This window comes from Nicotiana attenuata, unplaced genomic scaffold, assembly GCF_001879085.1.
Source record: "Nicotiana attenuata strain UT unplaced genomic scaffold, NIATTr2, whole genome shotgun sequence".
Taxonomy (NCBI): Eukaryota; Viridiplantae; Streptophyta; class Magnoliopsida; order Solanales; family Solanaceae; genus Nicotiana; species Nicotiana attenuata.
In genome coordinates, this window is record NW_017671468.1 from 184,522 (window position 1) to 205,790 (window position 21,269).

Consider the following 21,269-nt stretch of genomic DNA (forward strand, 5'->3'; position numbering starts at 1 on the left):
TCTATTCAATTGTTCTCTAATCTAAACATGGCTTTCCCAAGCATAGCATAGATAGTAAATAGAACGTAACTGCTGGCCAGACAATTAAGCAATTAATCACAAATTTGAAGAAACAACCATATATTAGTGAATTGTAATCAAGTTTAAGTCAACGTTAAACAACAATGTTCATGGCTAAATCACAACCCCAGAACAATGGGTTTTAGCCACTCATGATACAAGCAAACAATTGCATAAGTTTTGAATAATTGAAAATACTAGAAACGATGAAGAAATCTGAGATGTTCTTGCTCCCGGATGTTTCTCGTGGGTATTCCCTCTCAAAAGTGGCGTCTCCTCTTCACAAATAAGTTTAGTCTTACTTTTATACATGTTTGGTAGGTTTAGGGCCGAAATAACCGTGTCCCGGGCGAAATTGGAGAAACTTCGCGTAAATGGCGCCCTGGCTAGCGCCAGGCGCCCTCCACGGCACTGTAAAATTTTACATTCTATTTCTGGCGCCACAGGTAGGGCTAGGCGCCACCTGTGGCGCTGAAATGTCCAACTTTCCTGTTTTTGTCCGTTTTGGCTCTAATTTTGCACATTCCGCTCCCGATTGCTCCTGGATCATTCCTACACATAAAAACCCATCAAACTAACATAAATCAACACATTTCACATCCTAAATCCACGAAACAAAAGTAAGATATGAGGTGATATCCATACAAATATATATATATACTTTAAGCACAACATCATACATTATTTCGTATTGACGTCCCTTTTGCCGGGGATGCTGCATTTCATGCCAACAGGTCCTGATACACAGTTGGATAGACCTTCTCAGTAGACAGAGTAAAACATCAGCTTGGTTGGTAAGCTCCACTTCTCCGAAGTTACCAGGTCTGGACCTTGGAGTCCATTTTATATATACAAGTTTGATGGGTAGGCCGAGGCCCTGTCCCCTACCATAGTACAGTTCAGTTATCTCTAGAGGCTTGTAGTGTGAAGACCCCGGTTCGCCCTCCATGAACCATCGTGACGGCACCTAGTCTCTTCGACTAGGTAAGCCTAAAATGCGGAAAATAAACCAAATTGCGGAAGGAACAAGCTATACAGAGATAGAGTAGTAAAATAAAGTTTAAAAGAGTCGCACGGCATACACAATGTTAACTCCCAAAAACTAATACATCTTCCCAACCATGCGACCGCCGATCTGCTCACTGGAGATAACCCGCCTGTGAAATTTACGTGCCGACATCTTCCAACGCTGCTGCACGGGGTACAATCACTATGACATCAATAACCCATCCTGAGTCCGAGCTCACTCTCTAGCTACACAAGTCCATTCACCCCTCGTGGACATCAATTAAATGTGTGGCAACATCCTTCCAATTCAAAGTTACGTTGTATCCTTCTTCATTTCAAGTAGCTCCTTTCCGTTATATCAAATCTGCTGCCGCATAATAGCCCATACTTCAAATTAGATCCTAGACCCCAATCATCAATCACTAAAATTCCCAAGTCGTTCCAAACTCTCCTTAAGGTGCATAGTCATCCTAACACAAAGCCCATATGCAACTCCGCCACTCTCCCACTCGACCTTTGCTTCTTATACCTGGCCTTCTAGAAATTTTAACCACTGCCTGACACTTCCCACATGTCCTTCCTCATCCTTTGCTGCTCAGTTGTTGCCTTAATAAAATTTATCTTCGTAGCACTTGAACCCATAAATCGCTACTAACTTTAAACCTTTCTGGAGATCATCTTTCTTGAGTCGTCGACATTAGAAACACCGAATCAATCCTGAACCACCGCACCCCGCGATATCCAACAGTCGTTTCTCCAATATTTTTTCACAATATCCTACCCCAAGGGCGAATTGCAGAAGACCATAACACCGGCGAACTTAACACATACAATCGAGGACGACGACTACATCGCAGATAAAAATTCCACCACGCTCGAAATTACCAAGTCTCGTTACTCCATCACCCCAAATCTGAACATTCATAGGCCAATTGCTTTTCCTCCGCCGGAAGTGAAATATCATATCTCTGAATCGTGCACTGAGTAGATTTCCTTTCAACTCATTCACCGCCCCAACACATAGGCAAGTCTCCTACCATCAAGTCAATACTGTGCGATAACTAATCGCGAGCATCATAGCAACCTGTGCATAGCCTCCCAGCTCTTAGAATCACAACTATCGAGCCGAAACTATAGAAAAATCCTACCGCAAGGCGACGACAATAGCTCACCCAACTATACCGGGAGAAACATCCCGCACCACATCTGTAGTACCATTACAATTCTTCAATTCTCGATTTATAACAAGCGGTTCACATCGCGTAAGATTGAGTAGGAAGGAAACAAGGGCATAAGCCTCAAGGAATCAAGTCGAACGATGAGGAAATCAAGAAGGGAAGTGCTCCTAACGGCTACATAGCCTCTCGTAGATAAGTACAGACGTCTCCGTACCGATCAGCGAGACTCTAATAAATCGACTTGTGATTCATGACTCCTATGAACCTAGAGCTCTGATACCAACTTGTCACGACCCCGGTTCGCCCTCCGTGAACCATCGTGACGGCACCTAGTCTCTTCGACTAGGTAAGCCTAAAATGCGGAAAATAAACCAAATTGCGGAAGGAACAAGTTAAACAGAGATAGAGTAGTAAAACAACGTTAAAAAGTGTCGCTCGACATACACAACGTTAACTCTCAAAAACTAATGCATATTCCCAAAACCCGGAAACCCATGAATCACAAGCTAAGAATACTACATAGTGTTCTAACTCCAAAATGTCTAAACAAAGTAAATACAGAAGGGCTGTAACTACAAGAGAGAATAGAGAGAGACTCTTCGGTCTGCGGACGCGGCAGATATACCTCGAAGTCTCCGAAAGATCGCCTCGCCTCAAGGATGGTAAGTCTGAGTAGAGGTACCTGGATCTGCACATGAAAAATATGCGCAGGAAGGGCATGAGTACACCTCAGCGGTACTCAGTAAGTGCCAAGCCTAACCTCGGTCGGGTAGTGACGAGGAAGGTTAGGGCCCTACTGAGATTAAATATAATATAAGTTCGACAGTGTAAAACCGAACAATATAAATGAGTGCAGCAGTAGGAGCAACACAGGATGTAAAGAAACAAAAAACAAGTGATCACGGTAAACAAATAGCTCAACGCAAAGATAACAACCGAGGGATCTCCCAGGATACCGTCCTGTAGTCCCCAAATATAATATCCGGTGGATCTCCCGGGTGCAGTCCCGTAGTCCAACTCATAAACGTGCAGGGGGATCTCCCGGAATACAAGTCCGTAGTCCTAAATAAAAAAAATACTCAGTACCGGGGAATCTACCGGGTGCAATCCCGTAGCTCCAATGTAAAAGTGCAGGGGGATCTCCAGGAATACCAATCCGTAGTCCCAAAGTAAACATACATGGGAGCTCCCGGGATACCGTCCCGTAGTCCCAAAATAAATACACAGCAGCAACAAGATACCCAAATCAATCAATTTCACACCAAGGTAAAGCAGGTATTTCTAACCTAGCATGCTGCACATAATTCAATTAGGACAGTAGAGCAAATAAGCAGTTAAATCAATTAGACATGCTTTCCTAAACTAATAACAGGCTTAACTTGCAAGTAATGTAAATAGGAAAGGAAAACAACAAATTCTGAGTTCTTAATGGAAACCGGATTTTTTTCAACAATTAGCACAAGTACGCATTCGTCACCTTACGTACAAGGCATTTCAATTAACAAATATACCAATCCTAAGGGGAAGGTCCCCCACACAAGGTTAGGCAAGCCACTTACCTCAAATCAGCTCAAAATCAACCCGAAACCACGCTCGTGCCACTATTACTCGACTCCAAATGGCCCAAATCTATTCAATTCAATTGCATAATATAAATAATACTTCAAGTAACTGATTCCTTAAATAAACTCTAAGCTAATACACGAAATTAGGTAAAATAACCAAAACGCCCCTCGGGCCCACGTCTCGGATTCCGAAATTTCTCGAAGATAAATTCTACCCATAGCTTTACTAACTCAAATATACAATTTGCTCTAATTTTCATGCTCAAATTCAAGGTAAAAGTTCAAAATTCCAAATTCTAGGTCTTCCCCAAAAATCCCAAATTTATACTAATTTTCCATGTCTAAATCCATGTAAGATCACATATTTAACTCAAAAATAGAAAGAAATCACTTACCTAGTGTTGCTTGGTGAAAATTCCTCCTTGAGCTCTCCAAAATCGTCCAAGCCAAATGAAAGAAATGAAAGAAATGGGCCAAAACTCGTGTTTAAAACAATCTGCCCAGGCTTCATCGAGTTGTACCTTGCGTTGTGCAGGTTGTACATCCTATTATAATTATTCCCTACTGTACACCTTCTGTTAAAACGCCCATAACTCCTTGTGGAAATATCCAAATAACAAACGGATTGAAGATTTAGAAACTAGACTCGAAGATATTTCATTTGATAGGTTGCACGCCAGATAACTTTTTATATATTCCGAGATATGAGCTTCTAAAGTCGGCTCCATGCATCAGAAAATTCTGTCAACACTGCTCCACCAGCCATCTTCAATCGATCATAACTTTCTGATAAAATGTCCAAATCATGAATGGTTTAACTTTCTAGAAACTAGAATGCAAGAGCAATAACTTTTATGTTTTGCAAAGTTTCAGATTCCTTATAGATTTCGAGATATAAGCTTCTAAATTCAGCTCCGCGATTGCACTAGTTGTTGTCAAAACATCTTTCTGCAGAAAATTTCAGCAACTCTTTGGTCCGAAATTCATTCCGTTAACCTCCCGAAATCCACCCGAGGCCCTCGGGATCTTAACCAATTATACCAACATGTTCCAAAACATGATACAAACTCGCTCGAGGCCTCAAATCACATCAAACAACGTCGAAATCATGAATCGTACTCCAATCCAAACTTTATGAACTTTGAAATTTCAAACTTCTACATTCGGTGCCGAAACCCGTCAAATCACGTCCGATTGACCTCAAATTTTGCACACAAGTCATATTCGACATTACGGACCTGCTCCAACTTTCGGAATTGGAATCCGACCTCGATATCAAAAAGTCAAACTCTCAGTCAAACTTCTCAAAAACCTTCAAATTTCTATCTTTAGCCAAATGACTTCAAAATGACCTACGGACCTCCGAATTCACTTCCGATCGCGCTCCCAACTCCAGAATCACCATACGGAGCTACTCCCAGACTCGGAATCCCAAATGGACATCGATAAGACTGAAATGTACTTCAACCCAAACTTATAAAATTTCTTCCAAAATGCTAACTTCCACAATAGGCGCCAAAACGCTCCCGGGTCATCCAAAACCCGATCCGGGCATACGCCCAAGTCCGAAATCATCATACGAACCTACTGAAACCTTCAGATCCTGATTTCGAGGTCGTTTACTCTGAAATCCAATCTTAGTCAATACTTTCAACTTAAAGCTTCCAAAATGAGAATTCCCTTTCCAAATCAACTCCGAATTCCCCCGGAATTCAATTTCGACCATGCGTACAAGTCATAATACCTTAAGTGAATCTGCTCATGGCCCCAAACTACTAAGCGATGCACTAGAGCTCAAAACGACAGGTCGGTCGTTACATGTAGACGAGTCCAGTATATTTTGTATAGCAGTAGATGTTCATGGCTAATTCGTCGGCCTGCACAATTATATATATATATATATATATATATATATATATATATATATATATATATATATATATATATATATATATATATATATATATATATATATATATATATATCAGTTTTTGGGTATGTTTACCCCTCAGATGAGAGAGACGATTTTCAGATGATTCAGAATATGGCCTCATCGGCCTAAGTTGACGGTTACCCTCCAGAGTTTACAGTTACAGAGTGGTATGCTCGGGCCGAGTATGGCACCGGGTGCCGACCACGCCTATTCCAGTTTGGGGCGTGACAAATAGAGAAGCCAAGATGGTTCGCTCGGTCAAGTTAAGGCACCGAGTGCCGATTACGACTTGGTTATAAATCGGGTCGTGATATTATTATTATTATTATTATTATTATTATTATTATTATTATTATTATTATTATTATTATTATTATTATTATTATTATTACTACTACTACTACTACTATTATTATTATTATGTGTCTTGTTTGATTTTTTAGGTTTAATGTTATTCAAAAGTCACTTGTTCGACTAATTCATATCGCGCGTGTACCCCTATTTATGAGAATAAATTCAAAATACTAATGTAATGATCAAAATATATGTTTGAATTATAGAATAAAATTTGGATAAAAATATTGCAAGTTCTTGAAAATTATTAATGTTGGTCCTGTTCAGTTAACATCTCCAAATACTGAAAAAAATTGGAGGACCAAATCCTATTTCGTTGATGAAGAAGAAGATTGTCTTGTTTATTTTAGAGAAATTTTTATAAAGCACTATTTTTTAGTAGTAATTAGCCATATATAGATATCATTTGCTATATTACGGAATATAGATACCTTTTCAGTGGTTATAAGATGTATTTGATGTATTTAAGCTATTGTATTCATGAATACAGTAGCAAAAATAGACGTGAATCAAGGAAGTCCAGCTAATCAGTTGTTGTATTCGAGTGTATTAGACTGTATTCATGGAGTGAAACATGGGATTACAGCTGGACAGATTATTGTATTCGACTGTATTCACTGCGTGAAATAGGGGATTACACTGTTTTTAAAACGGAAAGTGAATCAATTAACATAATAGACTCCTAATGTAACTCAACAAACTCAATTATAACACATAAATTTTGTATTTTCAGTTATAAAAAAGATTCTCAACCGCAAAATACAATGAAATAGATAGAATACAGAGGGATACACTGAAATAAAATGAGAAAAAAAGACACTGAATACAATGAAATACATGGAATACAACGAGATACATTGAATTAAAATGAAAAAAAAAGATAGTGAATACAATGAAATACATAGAAATACAGCGAGATACATTGAAATGCTCTTAAAAAAAAGATAACAAAATCTTCAAATTGCTCAACCCCAAACTTCAGACGACCTATTTTAGTCGACAATTTTCGGACGACCCATCGAATTCCGACCATGATTCCATAAGCAGCGATGAGAGAAAATTCCAAATTAATAAGGCCTACAATCCACATGAACTCGGCAGAGTCGTATAGAGGTGCCTCTGTCTCCGCCGCTTGAGAATTGTTTGCGCAGCCTTGCAAAGTCGCAGAAAATAGTTTTAGGGCCTTTTTGGCGATGCCTAAGAACTAAAGCTGAAGGCAAATAAAAAAGAAAATTACCTTGTCCTATCCCGCAAAAATAAGGAAAGAACGATTTATTTAGGGTAAATTGAGAGAAGGAAGATGCCTCCTCTGTCGTTGGGCAAAATCGGCAAAGTATTGCCCTTCTCCAGGCTGTGTTCCTGCTTTAGAGTCCTTGTCGCTAGATGAAAAATTTTAATGGGATGGGGGAAGAGAAGGGGATGTATCAAAGTAGAGAGAGAAAGAAAAAAGTGTAACTGGTTAGCGTATTTAGTGGCTTAGGGCTAGAAAGTAACCAAAATTAAATATTTTGCTATAAAACTTAAAAGGTATCTATAGAATATAATTTTTTTAAATGGTATTTATTTAAAATAAATAAGGTATTAACCTTTACTATATAAGATAAAAATTCCTTTATTTTATCGTTCTGATAAATTAATTAATGCAGGTTGTCTTGACTGTCTTTTTCTAATTAATAGAGTAACTGTGACCCCAGGAGGGTTAAAAATAAAATTGAAAAGAACACATTAGTAAACGTTTTGGTGTGCCCGTAACTCTTGCCAGTCGCACCTCATGTACAGACAACTGTCAAAATATAAACTAAAAATCCACCTTAAATCATGGACACTAAGGTATTGTTCAACAAATGAATCACATGAAAGCTTCTCAATAGTTTCTTCTTATATAGACTACATTTGGAATAATAGCGCATCTATATGACAAAAGTCTTTGTATTAAACTAGTACTATTTTTAGGCAACTAATTCTCTAGGAATTGTAGGAAATGGCATAATTAATTTGTTCAGTTTACAATTGGAAGAAGAAGAAAGAAGAAGAAGAAGACGACGACGATTCAATGAATTATGCATGAGCTTGGCATCAGACGCTCTGCCTTTCTTTCTGAGAGAAGAATTTCTACATGCAATTCAACAAAGGCAAGAAAAACCAAAATTTGCATTTCAAACCAAAAAAAAGAAAAAATTTAAAAGTTCAATTGATAAACTTTAGGTAATATTAAATTCAGATTTAGTGCAAAATTTACACAAAAAATGATCCTTTCATTGTTTTTTTCCATCATAATTCTTTTATTGTTAGGGCACAACGATCTTGGCTGACCTCCTTTCGAACATCCTAATTCAACATCTTATATAGTTGACTTGCCTTTTCATGCTCTATAGTTTCTTCTGCCTCGTGGACTGCCATCCATGTCTAGTATTTATATCTCTTTCCCCAGTTACATATTTGTTTGTGACTTTAAGTGCCAGAAAAAAAATTCAAAGTAAAAAAGAAAAAACATTCCTTAAATTTCGAATGTAAATAAAGAAGACAAAAGTTATATATCAAGAAATTTCTTTAGATTCTTTATGTCCACGTAAATAAGGGAAGACATATATTTTCTATCTTAGTTTTATGGATATATATATATATATATATATATATATATATATATATATATATATATATATATTAGTTTTAGCTTTTAGAACCCTAAGTCAAAGTGAACTTCGAGAGCTTTTGAATTAAATAAGATCGTGTCTTTCCTTACTATTCCAATTATTTTTCTTATTTTTAGCTATTCCATATTTGAAATTTTCCTTAATTTTAACACTGAATCTTGTCAATATCTTATTTTAAACGTGCTCTTTTGAAGTCCTTCAGGTTTTTCATATCTCCTAAAAGTTAAATTATTTATAGAATTTTATCTAATATGAAATGCACTGGGCAGCTCAATAAAATTACTGATCTAAGATCAAATTTTAAGAAGAGACCCTAAACTTTTTTAATAGAATTTATATATTTAAATATATAGAGACACACGCATGCAAAAGAATTCAGTGTTGTCTTTCCTCTCTTTTTTTCCGTACTTATATATAGAATAATATTCTTACAAGACATTAAGTCTTTAATTTTATGTTAATATTAATAATATGGTTATCCATATTTGAAAAAGAAAAAAAAATGTCAGTCATGTGTATTTGTAATATATTACCTTGAATCTTGTTGAAATTTAGTTGTTAATATAAAGATGTGAGTAGTTTAACTCGAAGTTCTTAAATATTTCTAATGTTTAAAAGTGGACCGTCTTTTTCTTATTATTATTATTAAATTATTATAAAAAATTTGTACTTTTTTCTATAAACTTCAATATTGTTTAAATAAAGATATTATTATGTATTCCACTATTTAATTTTTTTGGGGCCTTAAAAATATTGAAGACTTAACCCAAATAGTCGTCCGCCAAACCGCTTAAACTAGAAATAGCCGATGGAGGTATAATATGTGCATAATTTATATATTATATGTGTATAATTATGTATATCAATGTAAAAATTATGTATATGGCTATAAAAAGTAAACAATGAATATTGACGGCTCATGGTATAAAGATTCCCGGGCCTAATGCAAAGATTTTACTAGCCTACCCTTGACCTACCCTAACTACCACCACTAGGCACAATAAAAAGAGAAGAAAAAGGATTATATGAAAGAAACTATCCCAACATTGTGAACAACAAAAAAATTATAGGAGGTCCTGAGATTGTCAAAGTTGTACACAATGACTGGAGAAACAAAATAGCCATTTGGGACCAAAAGCAAAAATAAGCTGCTGATATTACAATCATACAAATCGTCTTTGAGAATGCTAACAGTTAATACAATCTTAAAAATCTTTTAGGGCTCCTTTCGATATCTACTGCATCTCCGAAAATTTAGCTTTGAATGTACACCGGTTCCGTTTGATGCATCTAGTTTTCACCTCCGAGCTGGCAGGACTAGTCAACAACTACACCTCGTCCCAAACAAGTGAGGGTCAGCTGGCAGGAATCATCACAAACTAACTTTTATTCTGTAGTCTCATTCTTGTACCCTGATGCTCTCCCACTTTTACCAATTAAAAATGGCTCGGGAAAATTATTTTCTGTATGAATGTCAAGGCCGTGAAACGACCTAGCTGCGAAGTACTCTGCCCCAGATTTAGCTGTTCCATTCATTAGAGTTTGAGAGTCCTTGTCACGAACTCGCAGAGCCTTCTCTGTGATGTTCACTAAAGCAGAAACTCCATCTTCAACATCTTCTTCAACATCTGTAGAAGACATATTTAAAATCTTAACCAGATGCCTTCAAGTAATAAACAAAAGAAACGGCTCATATAGGCAGAAGTAATCCCCGGCACACCCCAAGGGAAGAAGTTTAGTAGAATTCAAAAGAAAAAAATAGACATTAGCTTTTCCTGAAGGCTCAGTCCAAAAACAAGTACTGGAAGCACAGCTATTAAATAAGTGAAAATTGAATTTGCAGGATCGACACAGGCTCCATTACACTGCAGGATCGACCAAAAGAGAACCTCCAAGACCCAAAAATGTCATGAAAACTATACATTGATACAAACCTGACTCGTGAACTAAAAGGAAAAAGGATTATCAATAAAACTTACAACGTTGTAACTACTTATCCATAACAACCACGACCAAAATCACGCTTATCCACAAGTAAATGCAAAGTGGTATAACTCTATCAAGAAATGATATTCTACAGTTAGTTCGAATTTGAACAGGAGCTATGCATGTATAGTTTTATTGTAACTTCATCTTGAATCCAAAAATAAATGTAAGCTGAAGAATGCACCTTGCTGTTCAAAATCTTCCACATATCCACCCTGAATGAAAGAAAACCGCGCTTCTGACTGGTCTTTCACTTCCACGGGGGAAGAAGTAATCAAATCCCGAAATTCTGTCACATAAGCCCCAGTCCATTCACTTCCTCTGAAAAAGATTGATTAAACAACTTAAAATGATTACTAGATGCTATACATGTGACTATCCATGATATATTTCATCTATAAAGGATTTCAATTACACCAAATGGCTCTGGTAATCATTATATTATAGAATTAAGATTTGAAAGTAATAACAATCCAAAGGATCCTATGAAATATATTCAAGGTGATAATGCAACATTTGTTTAGACCGAAGTTTCTTTTCGTTCCTCTCCCCCTCCAGACTTACTCAAACTCCCAGCCCTTAGTTGGAAGTCAAGAGCTATCACCAGTTCACCACTAAGAGCAACCCAATCTTGTCAGCTTAGACTGAAGTTCTTATAAAACCTTTATTATTGTAGCACGATATGCCCCCAATATGTTTCTGCATGAACTGTCTCAGTGTCTCTGCAATAGGCAATAATAATATAACCCAATCACCAAAGGAACCAATAGTAATACTCCCCCGTCTAGAATATAACAGCAAAGATCAGAATACCAGGGCCAAATTCCAAATTTTTGATTTTTTAGATTAAATGTACAAATTTGAATAGCATATAAAAGGTACAGTGATCACAATATTTTAGAATAAGAATGCTTTAAAAACTAAAAATTGTAGTCAAATACTTATTTCTAGCATCTCCATTTTTCTCTTCTTAGCTTTTTTTGTTAAGGCTTTTCTCTACGTGTTGCAGCTCCAACTCTCAAAATGTGCGAAGCTTACATATCGTAAATCTCCAAGCAGTTTATTTAAGCCATAACCTCAACACAGGTAACTCTCCATAAACCCAAAAACCCATTCTTGAGTACTTCGACGCAATTTCCTTTGGCTGAAGTACTGCTTCATAATCTTCGCAATCCTAGAAAATAAATTCCAAGCTTACGTCCTTACAATCCTGTGGCCACCTAATTTAATCCCTACTTTAGTCCTACATCAGGAAAAGCTACCAACGCAGTTGCACGTAATGTGATGAGCTTCCACAACATGTGGATGAAGGCTAACAAAATAACTTCTCTTATAAGTAGGCTAACAGAATAACTGATCGCTAAAAGAAATATGAGTGGCTAAACATAAGAATGGAGTTTGAAATACTACCTGCCGAAAGCAATCATTGCTTCAAAAGGAGTAATAACTGGAGCTAAGAACTCTTTACTATCCAATAGAGCAGTTTGTGCACAAGAAACATAAATGAAGACATCGCACTGCAGAAATACAGCAAGAACTTCAGTATTCCCACAAATCACAAAAAAAAAATACCGCCAAGCATCATGCAACTAAGGTGATTTACCTCAGGAAAGTTGGCAAGTTTTGCAGGGTTAGGTCTCCCCATAACAAAAGTATAGGCTTTCTTCCCAGCTCGGGTAATCAAGTCTTTCATCTGATGAATCATGTGGAGGTAACCAGCTGCACCAATAATAGAAGAATAAAAGCCTCATTCTACGTACTTGAAAGGGTAAAACATACAAATCGTGCAACTTTCAATCCAAATCAGATCCTACAAAGTTCAAGTATGTATACTAGAAAGTACCTACTCCAAGTGTCCCTACCAAGATCCCTATGATGCTAGCATCCTTGGCTTTCTCAATAAGAAAGTACCTGCAGAAACAATAATTAGTACAGAAACCACGAGATAGTGTGAAAAGCATGAGAATCAAAGATAGAGAAAGCTAACAAAATCTATCAGTTGAAATGAAGGGAATGATGCTAATAATACCTACGCTTAAGAATCCTTTTCTGCTGAGAAAAGTCATTCACCAAAAGGTCTTCCGTAGCATCATATCTGACTGGGAATGACGCAGAGAACATAGAAGACAACAATTAGTAACATCCAAAAACAAAACTAGCATCAAATTTTATCAGTATCAGATAGAATTGTCTACAGATAAATCCTACTGAAAGCCGAACGTTCTGACAAAAGAGACAATAATTCCTTTTTTTTTCTCTGAGATGAATAAAAGAAAACTTTCAGGAACATCAAAAAGTTAGTAATCTTTTCATCTTCAAACTAGAATTATCGACAAGGAGAACCCTTAGGAAATAGAAAATCAAAAGAGAAGAAACAGAGAGAACTGAAAAAACACATCTTATTAAACCAGTAACGAAAAGAGAAAGGAGTAGTAATTCTATTCTGATTGGGAAGTAGAAAGAGATGCGAAAGTAGATAGTATTAGACGGAGGATTTTTGCAGTCTAAGAACACCAAGTGAGAAAATTACCAGCAAGGAGAAACAGAGGCAACGTATCTGAAAAACAGTCTTCACAGCCAAATAAATTAAGGCAAATAATGACAACTTTACATACAAGAAAGAAAAACCCACACCTGTTTCACAAGTATTGTATGTCATTAATATATTTGCAAAGGCTGAGTCATCTGAACCAACATAGAAAAGCAAATAGTCCTCCATCCTGTGTCCCACAGGTAACGACCACGTCAACCCTCCAATACGATATGGTGCATTGTTCTCCTCAATAGTACAGCCATTTGCACATTGACCATCACTTAGTTCTGGTTGCCCATTCATCGAACTAAAAGTTTCTGATGGAGTTATAACTGGAGACATAGTATCAGCATAACAAATTTCCAGTTTGAAGCATGATTGAGTACCAACTGATGCTTTGATTTCTGTGATTGCATGTGCATATTCAAGTCCATAAAGAACCTGCCATTATAAGCAACAACACTTATTTTTGAAAAAACTGTAGGAGATAAACTACCAATTTTTTTGATGCCATTTGAGTGGCAATAAATGTCCCTAACAAGTCCGATATAGAATTTAAAATACCGACAACTCTTATTGCTGTCTGAATAATCAGAAATCATGATGGTAAAACCTCCCAGTACTATGAATGGGGTATGGAAGTCAAACACACTTACGGCAACCACTTAACTGAACCAAATTGATATAGAAATAACCATCACTGAGACAAGCTTTTAGTTTGACCGCACAATATGTACCTATATTTACCAAAGTAACGAAAGACAGAGAAACAACTTCACTCTAATATTACTTAATGCACTAGAAGAATATGCTTATTGCAACTTTCTGATGATAAACTAACACAGAAGGCAAAAATAGATGTGGGAAGTAGCAGTTAGTCATACCAAAATAGGTTTGCCAGCTTTTATTGTATACTCGCAAAGCTTGTGAGCACAAAGTGGCACCTTTAGTGAAGCTTTCCCAAGGACAAAAAATGCGGGAAGAGTTGATGTCCTAAAGCAGAAATAGTCAGATCCAAACACTAACTTCGTCAATTGTATCGCAAACCCATGTTACAAGCGTGATGAAGATCATAAACATTCAATACTCACGGACTGAAGCAAGTATGACCATAATGGATAACGCCGTCCGCATTGACATGAGATGCTCCAACTTCGTCGACACAGCAATTTCCATACGTAGTATCCGCCATTACATAGAGCCTAACATCCTTTGCATCTCCATTACTTCCAGTATGTAACTGGTTCAACGAGCGAAGTTTTTCATGTAGAGCAGCAACTATCCTCGTTGAATCTTTCAATAGTTCATCAGGGAACTAACAGATTAAACAAAAAACTTATCATGTTCCATTCAAAGGCCACTAATCTTCCATAACTAGCACCTTTAGCAAGCAACTCTACTACAGCTCAAATGATTTGGAAAGCAAAAGAAACAAAAGGCGAAAGAAAAACTCTTGTTCTTTACATTCCTCATATATTTTATTAGTCCTGCAGACGTTATTGAACCTATGAACGAGTCGCTCTATATAAATACTTCCTCAAAGAAATGGGGTACAAATGCTTTATCATGATTAAACTAGCCATGAAATGGAGAAGCCCTCACATTGTAGAATCGGGTCTGAAGAGCTCACAACCTTCTGGAAGCAACAAGTATGATTTCAAGTCAAGGCCATATTTGCCCCAATTATTCTTCTTTCATATCACGAAGTAGCTAAATGTGCAAGACAGCAGTATCATTTGGTCAAATCTGAATGCTGACCATATGGTTTGAAATTGGAAAATGACCTCTGTTACTTAAAAGAGTTTTTGCCCCAACTCCTATTAGTGATATATGCTTTGATTGCAAATATTCAAGAGTAACATAGCCTCTCACCAACATTTACAGTCGAAAAGGCGGACTCTTCAAACTTCTCTCCAGCAAATTGAAGCTTATGCCCAAAGTAATTTGCTAAAAACGATAGCTTTTGCAAACATGTGAAGCCAAGACATACAAATAATGCCCAACCTAAAAAAGGTGACTTTCAGGGGGTTTGTAGGGTTTATGCAGACAATTTCAAAATTATTTCAACAAAATAAAAACTGTAAAGTTGGAATTTCAGAAACAAAATGTGTACCTGAAGAGCAACTCGGTGGAAGCCTCTACCGGAGATGAATCCGGCGACACGGTCAATTTCGTAAATTGACTCCAATTCCATGGGGCAAAATAAGAATAGAGAAGAGAAAGAATTGGGGTCTCAATAGAAAGTGAAACTTCAATTTTTTTCTTCAGAAGAAAAACGACGGAGAAAAGAGGGAAGGGTTTCAGGGAAGAACACATAAGGAAATATATAAAAACACCCTGGATATTTTCGTCAACTCACAGCTCATGAGAACGTTCAAAGCACAGAACACAATATCAATTAGCACAAATAATTATGGAAAGTCGAAAATACCTTCGTTTTAAATTTTATTGACGTTAAGCTGACTTTTAATAGTAGTAAAAGTATATAGAAGTGACGTAACTAGTGGCTTTTAGGCTCGCGCCTCCACAGAGTAAAATTAGCAGGGGAATAAATCTGCATAGTTAAGTACTTTTATCAATTATTCCCTCTGTTCCAATTTATGTGAACTTATTTGACTGGGCACGAAGTTTAAGAAAAAATAATACTTTTAAAATTTGTGGTTCTAAACAAATCAAAAAGGGGCCCATAGTATTTGTGTGGTTATAAAAGCTTCTCATTAAGGGCAGAATCGTAAGTTCAAGCTAAATTGTTTCCAAATTTAGAATGGGTTCATTCTTTTTGGAACGGACCAAAAAGAAAATAGGTTCACATAAATTGGAACGGAGGGAGTACTAGTTTTATGATCCATGTCAATTATTATAGGACTTTTTAAACAAATGTATAAATATTATTAAATATTATGTTTGTACTGTGAAAGAATAAAAATAAAAATATAAGTTTCTAAAAATATTAAATCATGATCCTTCCACCTCAATGCCCCAGGCGTATGCCTAGTATGCGCCCAACGCTTTGCGCATAAGCTCGTTCCAAAGTTCTTTTGCAATCATCTGTAGTTATATTTGCATGTAGATCATTGAAAATCATTAACAATCCATTGAGCCGTCAGTAATCGCATTTCAAAATTTGAGAATATAATGTCGCGTCGCAAAAGTGAATTTAATAAAACCTTTCATCCAAAGTTCTAATTTTTGTCAGGTCTTCGTTATTTGTTTACTTATATTTTTGTTCAAATTTTATTTTTTATGTTATTTTGTTTGACAAATAATTTTTTTATTTGTGGTTTCTGAAAGTCATTATTTATTAGTTAGTATTAGTGAGTAAAAATTTATGAATACTCATAATGTTATTTTAGTAATGAATTAACGTATTGGATTGTCAGTCAAATTATTAATAGCTTATTAGAAGCACACGGTGGTAAAATATAATATATAATTGTGAATTATTCCTCTAAGAATAAATGTTGTTTTCTAATTTATTTAATTCTTAACTTGGTTGCCTCTCAAAACATGTCAGTAAAGGAGACATTAGTCTTTAATTTATCTTTTTTCATTTACTTCTCGCCCAAATTAATATAATGGATTAAAGTTATAGATAGTCAAATATAGAATATACTTTAGTGGTAAACTATTTTTTGTAAGAAAATAATTATATAAATTTGATGTATATAGAATAGTTTAAATATTTAATTTGGACGATAAATGTACATTATATGGAATCTTAACATGCTTTATCAAATTTATAAATGCACGTTCCTAGTTTGCAGGTCTAAAAAAGTAGAAACAAATTACTATAAATGAATTGTTTGATCTATACAAGGTCAAATTTTAATTGATTTGATGTCCTAAATTTTAGACTTATATGTAACAGAAAACTTTAATAAGTAAAAAATTTATTTGATTTAAAACTTGTAAATATTATGAGATAAATTAAATGACAATCTTGTCCAATATAAAATTAAATTTTAAGGATAAAAAAGGCGAACGACATTTCACTAAAGGCCTTCGTGCTTTTAGTATAGTATATATATACTAGTTACTATGCACGTGCCTTGCACGTAATACCCTAGACACGAGAAGAGAAAAATATACAAAAACATGTGCAACTAATAGTTTACGTAGGTATGTGTAACGATCCGACCGGTCGTTTTGAGCTTATGCGCTTTGATTGCCAGTTCTCGGGCGTGACTTTCGCCGTGTAATGTGTTATGACTAAGGTAGATCATTTGAAGGAATGAATTTGAAAGAACAGTCTCAGTTGAAAGCCTTGTTGGAAGGTTTGACCAAGAGTTGACTTATTTGTATACGAGTTCGGATCGGAATTTTTATGATTGGGTTAGCTTCGTTAGGTGATTTATGACTTAGGAGCGTGATCGGAATTGGTTTTGGAGGTCCGGTGTAGAATTAGGCTAGAATTGGCGAAGTTAGTATTTTGGCGATTTTCGTTTGATAGGTGGGATTTTGACCCGAGGGTCGGAATGGGATTCTGAGAGTTGCTATAGCTTCGTTATGCCATTTGTGATGTGTGTGCAAAATTTCAGGTTATTCGGACGTCGTTTGGTCGGGTTTCTTATCGAAAGTGTATTTCGGAAGTTTTAAAACTTAGGCTTGAATTCGATGAGTTTTGAGTAATGTGATGTTGTTTGAGGTGTTTTGATGATTGGAACAAGTTTGAATGATGTTATGGATTATGTTGGTATGTTTGGTTGAGGTCCCGAGGGTCTCGGGTGAGTTTCAGGTGGTCAATCGGGCCATTTTTTGAGTTTTGGAAGTGCAGAGATCAGTTCCAGCAGTTGCAGACTTTTTGGTCTTCGCGTTCGCGAGAGGAGCCTTGCGTTCGCGAAGAGTCTGTTGAGAGAGTGAAGGTTTAGCCTTCGCGTTCGCGAGGCATGTGACGCGTTCGCGAAGGGTTCATGAGCTGTTCATCGCGTTCGCATGGTTATATTCGCGTTCGCATAAGAGGAATTGGGTCAGGTGGATTGGAAGTGAAATTTGTGCTTCGCGTTCGCAGGAGTGGGGTCGCGTTCGCGGAGGGTTGTCTGGGTAAGCTACGCGTTCGCGAGCTAGTTGTCGCGTTCGGGTAGGAGAATTTTGGTCAATGGAATTTTTGTGCTTCGTGAACGCGAGGCTTTGACCGCGTTCGCGAAGAAGGATTTTTAAGTGCTAGGCAGAATGTTTTATAAAGGCTATTCCGTGATTTTGAGGTTAAGAACCTCCATTGTTGAGCGATTTTGGAGCTTGAGAGAGCTAATTGAAGAGGGATTCAAGGGGAACCACCTGGAGTTAATATTTTTGAACTCAATACTCGTTTCTATTGTGAAATCTACCTAGAAATTCATGGAAATTAAGCCTAAAATTGAAGAACTAGGGCTTGAAAATTGGAGATTTTTAAATTGGGATTTTATAGGCCATTTGAGCTCGGATTTGGGAGTTCTTGATATGTATGAACTCGTGGAAAGATAGGGAATCTACTGATGTGAAAATTTTTGAGTTTCGAGAAGTGGGCTCGGGGCTCGGGTTTTGGTAATTTAGGGATTTGTGCTCGTTATTGTTTGTTTTCGCTTGGGCTTTGTTTCCTTAGCATATTGTGATGTATTCGCTTTGTCTTTGGATAGATTAGACGTGCATGGAGGTCGATTTGAGGGGCAAAGGCGTCACGAGCTAGAGAATTCGCCGGTTCGAGGTGAGTAATGATTGTAAATGATATCCTGAGGGTTTGAAACCCCGAATTTGCACATCATAGTGCTATATTGAGGTGACTTGCACGCTGGATAGCGAGCGTGGGGTAGAGCACCGTTGGGGATTGCGACTTGGTCCGTCCCGATTGATGAATTTACTGCGTATTTGTCTGAAATTACTTGTTATCATCACAATTTGGGTTGATTGCCATATTTGGGCTTCGTGCCAGCTATTTGAACCCTTCGAGGATTGTTCTTGAAAATTCCTCGCTGTTTTAATTATATACTTGAGCTCAGTCACGTATTTTCCACTGTTTTAAAACTCAGCCAAGTTTATTATGCCTTAAATGCTTGAAATGATATTCTCAAAAATATTTTAGGCTGAGCATCATGTCTTACTGTTGCCCGAGTGGCTTGTTGATCTTTGACTGAGTAAGGCCGAGGGCCTGTATTGTGAGGATACGTTTGGATCGGGCCGCACGCCGCAGCAGTGTTATACTGATATTGATATGAGGCCGAGGGCCTAGATTGATGCCACGAGATGGCTTGAAATTGCGCTTGGGCCGTAAGGGGCCCCTCCCGGAGTCTGCACACCCCCAGTGAGCGCCGTCGACGATAAACGGATCGGGCTGCACGCCGCATCGGTATGTGGATCGGGCTGCACGCCGCAGCGGTACTAGTACTGTTCTGTGTGTTTACTTTATTTTATTTGCTTGCCTTACCTGTTGTCGTGCTACTTCATGAGATATCTACCGGATTGCCTGACATTATCTGTTAATTGAGTGTGGTGCCCGAGGGGAGGACTTCTGTGCTTATCTGCACTATTTGAATTGCATTCGTTTGCATACTGTTGAAAAAGTCGTTTTAAACTGAGCTAAGATATTTCTAAAGATTTCACAGCTTCACTGTTTTTCTCAAAAGGTTTTACACTACTTCTATATAGTATGATGATATGACATACGTGATTTCTTACCGCTCAGTTGTTATTTACCTTTATTACTCACTGAGTTGGAGTACTCACTTTACTCCCTGCACCCCGTGTGCAGACGCAGGTATTTATTCACCCGGTAGCAGGTTTGGCTGATCAGAGTCAGAGATATAGGAGTTTAACGAGGTGACTGCCAACGTTCGCAGCATCGTTCTTCTCCCTTTGTTCATTATTCTTGATTAGTGTATTTTTAGACCTTGAGGTTGTACTTACATTCTAATAGGTGCTCGTGACTTGTGACACCCCGATTAGGGATGTGTGGGGTTGTAATTCCGCTAATTAATATTATTAAGTCATATTTTAGCTGTTTATTCATGTTTAAATTATTTTTGAAAAGACGAGTTGGGTTAGTTGGTTGGCCTCGTCTTCACGAGAGGCGCCATCACGACCACTGCGGGGTTTGGGTCATGACAAGTTGGTATCAGAGCCTAGGTTACTAGGTCTCACGAGTCATGAGCAGGTTTAGTAGAGTCTCGCGGATCGGTACGGAGACGTCTGTATTATCCTCGAGAGGCTGCAGAACCTTTAGGAAAACTTCACATTCTTGAATTCTTACCGTGCGTCCTTGATTCAGCTTGAAAAAAACTCTTGAAATTCCTTCCACGCGTTCTATGCGCGCATGAGCGCTCAGTATCAGATATGCCTTGATGGCTTGTGATTCCCCGATTGAGGGGCGAGATGTAATCTCTGTGAGTTTGTGTTGGGCCAGTCTGGAGGACTTGAGGCCGGATCTTTGACTATGGGTTGAGCACCGAGGTGCTGATTGTGTGAATAAGTGTTTTGAACTTATACGTTCGGTATTGTCCCTATTAGTGGAAGTGGCGGCTAGATAGCCACGTGATGAGTATGTTAGTACTGCAAGATGTATCTATGTAACTTGGAAGTGACGAGGAAAGTCTGCTGGATGATAGATGAACTATTAAGTGTTTGATTTCCATTGTGACTGGATGTGTGGCCCCAAGTTATGGGCGCGTGAAGAATCTTTTCATGTCTTCCAGTTGGAGTGAAGTAAATTTCATGTTGCAGTATGAGTTCAGACTCAGGAAGACTAAGTGACTGCGGACAGTTTATGACGGTGGAAGGTATACAGAAATGTTATATTGAGGCGAAGCAGGTGGGCTACCTCCTGCGGAGCGTTCATAAAGTGGTGTGATCCCTATGTGTATGTTAGAAGATCTCATGTGTAATCGAAAAAGTACGTGTTGAGATTTGAAATTTCGGGTCGCTTAAGAGAGTGGGCTTCGCTGTTACGGGGATGAATGCGAGATTTGCAGAAGATTTACAGTACTAGATGATCTGTGTTTTCACAAGCTTACGAAGGATTTGAGTCTAATC

The 21,269-nt window shown here is 37.4% G+C and overlaps 1 protein-coding gene across 2 annotated transcripts; it reads right to left on the bottom strand.

Moving 5' to 3' along the window:
- Positions 1–9,778: 9,778 nt before the first annotated feature.
- Positions 9,779–15,651, bottom strand: LOC109208475 (diphthamide biosynthesis protein 2). 2 transcript variants are annotated; one of them, XM_019371594.1, is made up of 11 exons: positions 15,385–15,465; positions 14,874–15,275; positions 14,363–14,586; positions 14,156–14,264; positions 13,373–13,712; positions 12,768–12,837; positions 12,582–12,649; positions 12,342–12,457; positions 12,149–12,255; positions 10,923–11,059; positions 9,779–10,380 (listed from the first exon to the last, which is right to left on the bottom strand). In XM_019371594.1, exons 3-11 carry the CDS (start codon positions 14,461–14,463, stop codon positions 10,139–10,141), a joined length of 1,290 nt encoding a protein of 429 aa, XP_019227139.1. In that variant the 5' UTR covers positions 14,464–14,586; positions 14,874–15,275; positions 15,385–15,465; the 3' UTR covers positions 9,779–10,138. The 2 variants fall into 2 exon arrangements, with proteins under 2 accessions (XP_019227139.1, XP_019227138.1); XM_019371593.1 differs by lacking the exon at positions 14,874–15,275 and having other exon boundaries at positions 15,385–15,651.
- Positions 15,652–21,269: the final 5,618 nt, after the last annotated feature.